This window comes from Daphnia pulicaria, chromosome 11 (genome assembly GCF_021234035.1).
Source record: "Daphnia pulicaria isolate SC F1-1A chromosome 11, SC_F0-13Bv2, whole genome shotgun sequence".
Taxonomy (NCBI): domain Eukaryota; kingdom Metazoa; phylum Arthropoda; class Branchiopoda; order Diplostraca; family Daphniidae; genus Daphnia; species Daphnia pulicaria.
This window is the reverse complement of record NC_060923.1, coordinates 1,975,846-1,987,224: the sequence shown is the minus strand read 5'-3', so window position 1 is coordinate 1,987,224 and position 11,379 is coordinate 1,975,846. Positions and strand designations below refer to the sequence as shown.

Here is an 11,379-nt window from a genome sequence, read left to right as displayed (position 1 = left end):
GTTTGGCAACAGTAGTATAAGATTTTCAGTGGTGTTAAGTAGTTTTAAGGTTTTAATTTGACACTGGAAACTATCTAGCCAAATAGAACATATATGGCAATCATTATTTGGTCTTTAAAGCCGGAGACCGCGAACTAGTCGGTTATTGTACCACGCAATTTCATAACTATTGAAAACCGAGTCATTATTAGTCGACTTGCTATACATGTTGGGTTTGGAATCAAAGCGGACCATTCCGTAGCCTTCCAGCGACTGGAGAATTCCGGCTTGCTGTCGGCAGTGTCTAATGGACTTGTCGCAGTCCAGATGGATCTCCACGGCCAACTGCCTCACCTTGTCCATCATCCCCGATTCAATGATTTGAGGCAAGACCCGCCACTCGGTCGTTTCCACATCAATTTTAAGATAGTCGATGACGGATGAGTCGCCACCATGCAGAGGTTTTAGCATGTCGTAAATGGAGGCCAGGGATCGTGACGGAATGCTCTTGCTCTTGTTCCATTCGTCCTTGTCGACGTCTTCCAGCGCCATTCGATAAAAATGGATGGCCTCCGTCCGGTTGTGATTTGAAACGTTCATGGACGGATCGAAAGAGAACATTTGGCACCCGTAGAGTTCCATGGCTTCGTCGAAACTCCAATCGTTGTTGATTCCAAACGAATAAACGAGGCATTTGTTGGGTGGTGGGGCGACTGCCTGATCCAGGCAAACGGCTTTTTGTCCGTCGAAAGATACCAGGAGACCGTTGGGAGATGAAACTAGAAAACCACCAAAGGATTGAGAAATTTGACAGGACGACTGGTTAGTCCACAAAAGATAATCATGAATTTGTTGTTTTGAAAGCGTCTGGACATCCGTCTTTTGCCAATCAGCCACACTGACGGATACGAAAACTGGCCCATCTTCAACGATAACCTGCGCTTTCTTGTTGTTGGTCTTGTCACTGGAGAAAAGTTGATCCCCCAACAAGGATCTAGACGACAGCACTGCAGGCCAGCCGTATGTTTTAATCCAATTTTTGACTCGACTAGACTCATCCAATTCATTCCTAGAATAATAGCATTCTGAGGTCCAGAAATTCAAAGCAAGAACAACAATTGTGAAAAGAAATGCTATTGCAATCACCAACAAACCGATCCGGTTTTTCAGTTTTCCCATTTGCTCTGAAATTTTTTTAAAGAAAGAAATATTTTAGTGAAATGATGTAAGTTACCCATGACAGATCAAAATTATGTCGTTTACCTCTCAGTCATCTGACTAGATGCGGTGCTAGGTCTGTAAAACCGTTGTTGATTGTTTCAAAGTTATGGTTGGTCTGAAAATAATCACCAGTATGCGGGTGTACATCATCTATTCGCAGTGGGCTGAGTCTTTCAATGGGTTTGAGTTTCCAGAAAGAGCTGTTGCTAAACAACATGGATAAGAATAATACATGGAACCTTAGTACCCAACTGAGACAGGGTCCGATGCGATTGAGATGTAATTACAAAAATGATTTAGAAATACTGCGTAACTTACGTAGCAGAATATATAGAAAGTAATAAATAAATTACACAATCCATTGAAAAAAGTGTTTGGAAGACCCGTCTACCAAGTTGGGCCATGATGGGGCCTCTACCAATACTAGGAGGAGCTTATTTTCTATTAGGCAACTTTCGTTGCGTAAAATAACAGCATCGCTATTACCCAACAAGTAGACTATAATATGTTGTAGCCAGCACTCTATACTTATCCACGTGTACTTCATTCAGTAGACAAGTGAATGTCGTCTTCACCAAAGGATAGTGCAAACGCTCCCGTGGCTGCTGGTGAGTTTCTCTTAATTCTAAAATTATTCCGCATTTGCGGATTCTTTTCCGGATTTGGAAATATAGGAGAACATAGAAAAATTCAAATTATTATTCCACAGCTAGGTATTACATTGGTATGGGTCTCAACAGAGAATAATAAAAACAATTAAAAAACAAAATGAGAAATGGCAAGCACGTTTGTTGTCTGGTGTTACACATCAGTGCAATTACGAAAATTTAAAGGATCACATTTTTATGCTATTAAATTAATAATTATTTCTCATTTGCACTTTAAATATGTGGCATACTATATAATTATCTTAACGTTGTTCTATTGCCATACTTTCTAACTTGCTTTCCTTACCTTATCGTATCAGCTCTTATTACCTTGGAAATGATTGATGGGACTATGACGTTTTGGGTTTGCCTCGGGGATCGACTCAGATCTTTTTCTCTTTCTCCTCATGTAGGAAAAGTGACTGACAGGATAATTATGGAAATGCAACTAGTGCCCCCATGTATCAGTTTATCACTACATAACTTTGCTCTTTTTTCCAAGAGCGTTTGCGTGACAAAATTCACGAATTTTCTCTTAAATAAAATTTTATATTATTCAGCACAGAAACAAAAGTGAAAAAAAAATTTAAAAAAAAAATAGATTTTCAAAAATATTTGGTTGAATTGGATTCACATTCTCCGGCATCCAACATCCACCACTGCTTGATATCGTGATACACTTTTATCGGCAGAGTATTATCGTGAGCCATTCGACATAATTCACACCACCCGTAATAATCAGGAACAGAAACGTAATAGTCTCTTTTCCAATCAAAGTAACGGGCGTACAGATCGTCCGACTTGTCCAACAGAATCAAATAATCAGCCAATTCTTTTGGCGAATGAAAATCTCTGGCGTTGATGTAAGAATGCGGCGGGGCGAACTGACTGTAATCGGCACCGCCGAGGAAGATGGGGATTGCGTCATAAACAAAAGGCCGGATGAACTTTTCAGTCACGTAATCCGGACACCAGGAATTTTCAAAGGCCAAGTAGAATTTGTATTCGGCGCGCAACATTTCGTCGCAGTGGTACGGGCAATCTTGGGTGCAATTGCCGTAAATGTCGACCGGAACGTACTGGCTCAACTGGCGGACGTACTCTTCACGCCGGATGGGCGTCGTGCAGTGTCCAACAAACCACGTCACCATTTTACTCTTGCCACGAATCAGAGCGGTAAAATTCAAATCCGTTTTCACTAATTCCATACCGGGAAGATGAATGGCGTCAGAAATAATCTGGTCGTTGTAATTACTATTCGTCAGATTTCCGTAATTGTATCGCATTTCACGAGAATTATTCTTAATGGAGGCCTTGGCGATAAGGGAGCCGTAATAATCACGCAGGTAAATGTCAGAGTCCCGTCGATAAGTCATGGTCCAATTGAAATAATCGTAGCGGAAATTAGAATCGTTCATTAATTCCGACGCGGTATTATCCGGAGATTCGAAATGGTAGAAAACGAATCGCTGGTGCGGCTGGCGATTGACCGGGTAGTCTTCCAGCGTGTCAAAGTGAAGGACAACGACGTCACTTTGCTGCATCAGCGACATGTCGGTCGTGAAAAGACAAGATTTGACGGGACATTGTCCCTTGACTAGAGGCTTATCGGCTATGTGATTGGTCCAGGCATTCCACATTAAAATGATTTTCAGTGGCAACTCGTTAGCGGTCGTGTTATTGGGTGTTGTTGTAAGTAGATGGTCTGAATCTTTTTCCTCTTTAGCGACGGGATGATCAGCTGTTGATCTCAAAGCGTTATTAGCATACATTTCCTGTACTTCCTGTAAATAAATAAAAAAAAAATGTATTATTTTAAAAGTATTCAACTTTCAGAAATTGAGACGTGTCAGAATCCAACCCGTTTTGATGCTAGAAAAAGGGCGTGGCTAACTATGTAGCCACGTATACTAATTAATTTTTGTTTCAGAGTGAAATAATCAAACGCTGGTATTATTTAAGACCTTTTTTGAAACCGATTTCCAGGTGCGATTGAAAGAGGAAAACGAAATCAATTGTTTCTTGTACGACTGATAATCACTAATGTAGAAAGAATGAATCAAAATAACGGATAAAGCGAACACAACTAGACACAAAAAAATTGTCAACTGTTTAGCTATCGCCATGACGGCGAAAATTTTGATCACAAAATTGAATCCTATTTCTTTTGATTTTGAGCATTAACTTAAACTTAAATCAAGGACTTGGTTTAGGGAACGTACGAGTAGCTGTTGAGGGAAAAAGTGTACTGACTCTTACTGGCTCGGCACAGTCACGATTCAAATTGGACTAGCCAATCAGACGATTACTTTTCGATAACGCCCCTCGAAAATGGCCGGCCTCGACGCGGAAATCCCGCCTTGCGGATGAGATTGAAAGTGTTTTCCATCACCAGTCAGTCGTCGTGTTTAGAGAGCGATGCAACATCAAGTTGCAAGTCTCGACAAACACTTCCGCTCTACGGCGTTTATCATTTTGAGACACATGGAATTCGCCCTGGGCAAATGTGTGAACCAACGCGTCCCGTTCAAACGGCGGAGATATTTCATCTATTTCCAATTAGGCCTCATTTTAATATTTTTCGTGTATTTCAGCCGGAAGCTACCGGACCCGCATCCGCCAAAAGATGAACCGCGAGGGAAATTATTTTGCGCTCACAATCATTTAGCCATTAAACGGCCCAAAGCTGACGGCGTCGTCATCAAACCGGATATCCATCCGGAAGAATGGAGAATGTACGACGGAACGTCTCGAAACATTTCAGATCAGCGCATCTTTTTCCACGAAACGAGCGGTCGCAGCCAACTGAGTCTGAGGCAATGCTGTGCCGTCGAATCGGCGGCCAGAAATAATCCCGACCGTCCAGTCCACCTGCTGATGCGGTCATCGACAAACTGCGCCACCGACCCAATAATTTCCCAGCAATTACCCATTAATCCATCCTGGCTCAAAGTTCTATCTCGATACCCAAACGTGGAAATTGTCTTGTTGAACGAAGACCACTACTTTGCTGGAACACCGTTGGAGGACTGGTACACCAAGGGAGTGTGGCGTACGAGCCGGTTCGAGATGGGACACCTGTCCGACTACATACGCGTCTTGACGCTCTACAAAGGTGGCGGACTCTACCTGGACATGGACATCCTGACTCTGAAGGCCTTCCAGGGCCCCGTGTTTCGAAACTGTTTGGTCTACGAGAACGCCGCCAAGGACACAATAGGCAACAGCGTACTGCACCTGGAGCGCGGACACCATTTGAGCGGTGAATTAATTCGATTGCTGGCGGAAGAATACGATCCGGAAGCTTACGTCTATCACGGGCCGGATGCCATCGCGGAAATCATGAACCGCGTCTGCGGTCTGGTGGCGGGAAATCCGAAATCGAACGAGTGCAACAACGTCCGACTCTTGTCCCACCGCTACTTCCATCCAGTGGCAGCCATGTTTTCGCACATGTTATTTCAAATTGACGGCAACATGAGCGATGTTGAAACGCTGTTCGAAATCAAAGAGAGCTTCGGCCTCCACTTGTGGAATTCCATTTCTCTACATCACCCGATTAATGTAGATAATAAAAATCAAATTGTGGCCATTCTGGCCAGAGAGCATTGCCCACTGACCGTTAGTAGAGCAGCCGATTTCAATTAATCCTCTAAAGATCTGACGAGATGGAATTGATCCTGTTTCAGAGTTTATTCAAATAATATGACTAAATTGATTATTCTCCAAGAATAATTGTCAATCATTCCCGGTTTGACGTTTTATAGTGTTAAACATATTCCTGTTATTATTTCTTGTTTATAAATACACTGATTAAACGAAATATTTAAAGTAATTGGAATTGCAAAAGGGTATTTCGGATATTTCGGAGTGGTGTCTGTCAATATCAAACTAAAAACTTTCTCCAGAATAAAACTTCGACTTAATGTTATTCAGCACAGCTTTGGTATACTAAAACAGAAAAAGTTAGAAATGAAAAATTGGATACTAACAGACGTATAAATGTGATGGGAAATTAGAAGGCAAGTTGGTGCTCTTAGCGATCGAGTTTCGAGCATCTGTCACCTTTCAAATGAACTCTACTTAAAAAAATAGAGCGATATCCTATCGTTTTCACAAGTAGTCATTTTGTTTGTAAATTCTTACGCACTGTGACGCTTGTTAAAAAAGTTAATTAAAAAAACCTGTTTGAACCAGGATCGCTAGCGGGAAAATCTGTTTGTCGGAGTTATAATTAGAAAGATAACCCTTCTGGTCATTTCCTTGTAATTCTGATTGTCATAATTCGATGGCGTGTTTCTAGAATGTGACTCTATAGGGTCCCGAAAACCCAAGTTAGTATAATAACATGAATCCTACTTTAGAAAAGTTATCAAGAATCTACCCGCTTTTTTTTGTTACAATGCCACGTCAACCCTATTTGGGCGGAGACAACCCACTCGGACATGATTGACAGACTCATTCAAACACAAAAGATTTTTCAATTATAGTTTCAAAGACCAAGAATCAAATAAAACGTCCAAATAATACCGCCGATAGGCGATCTGGTCCAGAGTTCTCCGAAGAGGACCAGCACGGGACCGTCGAGTCTATACTTTCTTGGTCCTCAGCGATAAACGATATTGCTTCATTTTTTAGTAGCTAAAGTAGATCCTTGAAGCGATCTCGCGCAACTTACGATGTTTCAAACAGAATGAAACGAAAAGTAAAAGAATTAAATTAAACATTTTCTTCCCTAGAATTTGGGGAGATGCATTTACTAGTAATTGTAATGACAGTGTTCATCGCTTCGCAAGAGACAGACAGTTGCAATCAACTTTGTGGCCGGCATTCGCCAATATCAACTGAATTTGACAGAGAAAGTTCTTCATCCGTTGCCGCTGATAGCTGTCGACACGGTCAGAATTATTTCAATCGACATTCCTTCCAGCTAAACAGCGACGGAATCAGTTTCATCAATGACAGAGACGTGGAAACCAACAATGGGCCAGCAGTCCCATCGCTCAACCGGAATCGGCGAATATTAATTCGTGAATTCACACCACAAGATGTTGTCCGCTGTTTGGATTCTCTATCCGCCAAGAGAAACCGGCGATCGCTCCATATCGCATTTATTGGCGACTCGACGATTCGTCAACATTACGTCATGTTTTTAAGAGTAAATTCAATTTTTAAAATAGCTTTTCTTTTAAAAAAAAAATGTCTATAATATGTTTTGGCTATTAGCTGATTCCGGACTTTGATAGGAGAATTGAAAGGTATTCAAATGTCTGGTACCCGTTCCATTATCACGAGGATCGCAATGTGACGAGCTGGTTGTTTGACAATCTGCGCATTTCTTTCTACTGGCGTGACCTCATCAAAGATGATTTGATTGCCGATTTCGGGCATCAACCGACGACGACAGCCAAGCACCAGATTTCATTCTCCTCGGTAGATTTTTAGGGATAATTAATCATTAATAATCATTTTCCAATGGCGTTCTACATCATAAACAGGAGTGACTGCCCATCACATCGACCAAAACAATCGGAGCACAATCGCAGACAGTTTCCGGACGTACGAGAAGCTTTTGGAAAAGCAACTGATGCCGCTCATCAATCAAAGTCTGACTGTCCATCCTCGCCAGGAGATTGTCTGGCTGCTCCAGAGTCTCACCAGCATGGACCGAGTCAATCGCGGTTTTTATCCCGAAACCATTCGGATGTACAACAACGCCGTTCGCCTTATCTTGAAGTACTATTTCTCAGTTATTTTCCTTCATTTGCTTATCTCTCCGCGAATTTGAATCAAATCGAAAATAAAACTAATACGGTAATCATTGCAGAGACACTCGAGTGATAATGTGGGAGACGATTAATCTCATAGTCGAGGAATACCTTCGAGGCTGTGCTCTGACCAGAGACGAGCGCCGAGACAACGAAAACACCGATCACGAGCGAGTCGACAACGGATACCTGAACTGCAAAGATTTCATCCATCCAGGAATGGGGGCATTATCGATAGGCACACAGCTCATTATTAACCACATATGCGAATAATCCCATGATATTACAATGTTGTAGTCTGCAAGCCAATATGAAAATAAAATAGTTGATAACATTAAACAAAATTTAGTGGGAATAAAGTCTATGACATAAAACTAAACGTCAATATGCAATTTTGTGGAAAGCGGAGAAATACTTAGGGGCCAGGACTGGAAAAAGAAAGGGTAGAACCACAAAATACCTGTATCTTCCCACTTGTCTAGCGCAATCTCTCATTTCGTCATGTTAGACGCGGTTTCCAGTGAAAACAAGTGGTGTAAACTTAGATGTTATTGCTCTAAAAATAGAGAGAAAAGAGGAAAGAGCCTAAGGTAACAAGAACATAACTGACTGACATGTACTCATACAGCCAAATGTCCAAATTTAGCCTGATATTCAATTTTCACAGGGTTATTCTGAAATCAATTTTATTCATTTTGATTGCACTCATCGTGGTAAATGAACTTTTAAGCTGGAAATTCACGACAAATCGAAGTTTAAGTTTACCGACAAATTTAATTTCCACTGCCGTTAAATACCGTCACGGAGACAATTATTTGAAGCGACCATTTCTCGACATCAGAAGCGATCACGTTAGTTACGTCACTGAGAATAGAAATCGAGCGCTTCGGGAATACACGACGGAAGATGTCGTCCGCTGCCTGGATTCCATGGCGGAACAAAGAAACTGGCGACCGATCCATATCGCATTTATTGGCGACTCGACCATTCGCCAACATTTCTTTAGTTTTCTTCAGGCTAGTATTTTCCTTATTGCCCTTAGTATGATTAAATCAAGAAATTATTATTTTTTTAAATTAATTACATAACAGCGCGTTCCCGATTACGATAGGAAGATGGTGCATAGTATCGCCAAGTCGGGGGTCTATCACTTTCACGAGGATCGCAATGTGACGAGTTGGCTTTTACACGACTTGCGCGTTTCTTTCTATTGGCGCAATGTCATCAAAGATGATTTGATTGCCGATTTCAAGCGTTGGGCCTCAACAAACGACGACAGCCATGTGCCAGATTTTATTCTCCTTGGTGGGTTGTGTTGACTAATTAATTCGTTACCGAATTTTATTCGCGCAGTTTTTAAATTCTCCTAACAGGAGTTACGGCCCATCATGTTAGCAGGACAAATGTCAACAGTTCACTAGAAATGTACGAGACGCTGTTGGAGAGAGATCTGATGCCTTTAATCAACCAGAGTTTGACAGTTCATCCTCACCTGGAGATTGTCTGGTTACGTCAGAGTCCGACCGGTGCGGACCGGTTCAGTCGTGAAATCGATGCCGAAACGATTATTATGTACAACAAAGTAATTCATCACATATTCAGGTCTATGCAATAATAAAACTTTAGCTGAAATTGTATGACACTCAGGATCGTTATTTTTACAGAGATACAAGAATAGTGATTTGGGATTCAGTGAACGCTGTTATCGAGGAATACCTTCGGGGGTGCGCCTTGGCGAGGTACGACCGCCGAGATCCCCCGAGGTACGTCAATTGCCACGATACAATCCACCCAGGAATGGCAGCGTTATCCATAGGCACCCAACTTATTATCAATCACATGTGTGAATCAGTAATGTAGCTTGTCATTTGTTTCAAGATTAATAAAATCTAGTGGGCATTTCCACCGAGTGACTAGAAATCTCAACGAACGAATATTTCTTTTAAATTTAACTACTTATGTGGGACTGAACCGAATGCCGGTAAGGCGGCAAAACCCTCTTGTTTGAAAAAAATTTGTTCAAGTTTCAATTTGCTTTAAAGGTTTCAAGTTCAAATATTTTTGAATTGGATTGTTTACCAACAGACAAAGTTGCGGGGTACAAAAACAGGCCTGATCTGCAGTGGTTCTACACGTGTGCTATTTAATGAACCTTGACTGAGAGAAACAAACAAGGGCAAGGGAAAACAGTTTCAGTCATGAACAGCTTGTATGGCCCAGGAATAAGTTTATAATAAACGCCACTCAATCAACAGTCAGAAAGGAAAGATAGAAATGAATTTTTCCTACCTTTATGCTTGGGAAATACAGCCAGGCATCCGCAAGTGCTCCTCCATCCGAATAAAAGTTGAATCCACCAGGCTGGAAAAGGGAGTCCTCGTGAATACACCCATCCACACTCACATGGGAGTACACGAGGACATTAGAGAAAGGGGAATTGAAGAGATTCTTAACTCGGTCGACATTGGAAGTTTCTCCAATTAAAGAGGATGATGTTTATCTAAATAACAAATTTCAACAATGAGTTACGAAAAATATTTACAGTTTAAACAATAACAAGCAATAAGGAAAAGTTGAAAATAAGACAGCAGATGTAAACCAGGAATTGTTAATAAACAGGAGAATTAAAGGTTTCCATGAAACTGCATTCATGCAAGTCATGTCATTAATTGAACATTCTGCAGATTTTTTAATGACCATGGCAGGTCACATGCAGGTTAATAAAACAGACAAAAATTATTACCTAAGCGATGATACTTTGATTGTTTTCAATTGCTGCTGATGACAGGAGGTCATCAGTCAAATCATAGAACTGGAGGTCCAGCGCAAGCAAAACTTTTCTGTTACAATGGCTGGCTCAGGCCTCAAATCTGCACAGAGGAAAAGGTTACATTTAGTGCGAGGAAACTGCCATGCATCAACAAGAGGATAGCTAGTCAGGAAGTATCAATTCACAAACTTGGAATAAGTTTAACTCTTCTATTTAAGCTGAACGAAATTCTGGCTTCCAAATTAGTCATCCCATTTTCATTCAGAGAATTTACCCGCCAAAAACAGCATGGAATGACGATGGCTGGCTTGGCTGCGTTTCACATATTAACGATCGCCACATTTTTGTAATTTTATTTTCGTGCATCCACGTCCAAAAACGTGATCGTTCCATTTTTATTAGAGTCACCTTTTCGAAACTTGTATCAATTATCATGCCTTGTTTGTGCTTGTAACTTGTATACTTCTAAAAGAAAGCAGACGACACTGATGACACTCATATTCTAATTAGCAATACTTAAGATATCGATTAGGATTTGATTAAAAATCGATTCCCCCCCCCCTTTAAATCCAAACCGCAGAAAAGGATAAAAGCGGTTTAATTGCTACTATTTGGTGTCTCCTCCAAGTATAAAAGTTGTGCCGGAAATTTTAGATGTTATACTTGGTAATGGTTACCTTTTCGAGTGGTTACCATCCTTTAAAAGAAAAAAAATCCTTTCTAAAATGTAAAATCCCCTAGGCATAGTGTTTTAGAGATAACGCTATATGTAATTAACTATCCAACGAATCCATTTATTTTGAATTGTTTGTAAAAAAAAAAGGTTGTCTCGACATGCTACCATAACCTCTCTACACCCTTTTCCAAGGCTTATTATTAAAATCAGTTGGAACTGGCTTTCACGTGACTCCAAACGGACGTTTGGATGGGTAGCGTGAAATGGTGCACCTACCGGTGCAATTTCTTATTTCTAATTATTTTAGTTTCCGTGAGC

General features: G+C 41.0%; 3 protein-coding genes across 4 annotated transcripts; 2 read left to right on the top strand and 1 right to left on the bottom strand.

The window, feature by feature from the left end:
- Positions 1-1,172: 1,172 nt before the first annotated feature.
- LOC124315356 (lactosylceramide 4-alpha-galactosyltransferase-like) lies at positions 1,173-5,657 on the top strand. 2 transcript variants are annotated; one of them, XM_046780989.1, is made up of 2 exons: positions 1,173-1,808; positions 4,442-5,657. In XM_046780989.1, exon 2 carries the CDS (start codon positions 4,581-4,583, stop codon positions 5,493-5,495), a length of 915 nt encoding a protein of 304 aa, XP_046636945.1. In that variant the 5' UTR covers positions 1,173-1,808; positions 4,442-4,580; the 3' UTR covers positions 5,496-5,657. The 2 variants fall into 2 exon arrangements, with proteins under 2 accessions (XP_046636945.1, XP_046636944.1); XM_046780988.1 differs by lacking the exon at positions 1,173-1,808 and having other exon boundaries at positions 3,618-5,657.
- Positions 2,441-3,897, bottom strand: LOC124315373 (alpha-(1,3)-fucosyltransferase C-like). Its single transcript, XM_046781016.1, has 2 exons — positions 3,812-3,897; positions 2,441-3,631 (listed from the first exon to the last, which is right to left on the bottom strand). The coding sequence occupies exon 2, from the start codon at positions 3,617-3,619 to the stop codon at positions 2,453-2,455; it is 1,167 nt and encodes a 388-aa protein (XP_046636972.1). The 5' UTR covers positions 3,620-3,631; positions 3,812-3,897; the 3' UTR covers positions 2,441-2,452.
- An 895-nt stretch (positions 5,658-6,552) lies between the features above and the next one.
- On the top strand, positions 6,553-7,911 carry LOC124315607. Its single transcript, XM_046781391.1, has 4 exons — positions 6,553-7,005; positions 7,074-7,280; positions 7,346-7,583; positions 7,675-7,911. Exons 1-3 carry the CDS (start codon positions 6,598-6,600, stop codon positions 7,349-7,351), a joined length of 621 nt encoding a protein of 206 aa, XP_046637347.1. The 5' UTR covers positions 6,553-6,597; the 3' UTR covers positions 7,352-7,583; positions 7,675-7,911.
- The last annotated feature ends 3,468 nt before the right edge of the window (positions 7,912-11,379 follow it).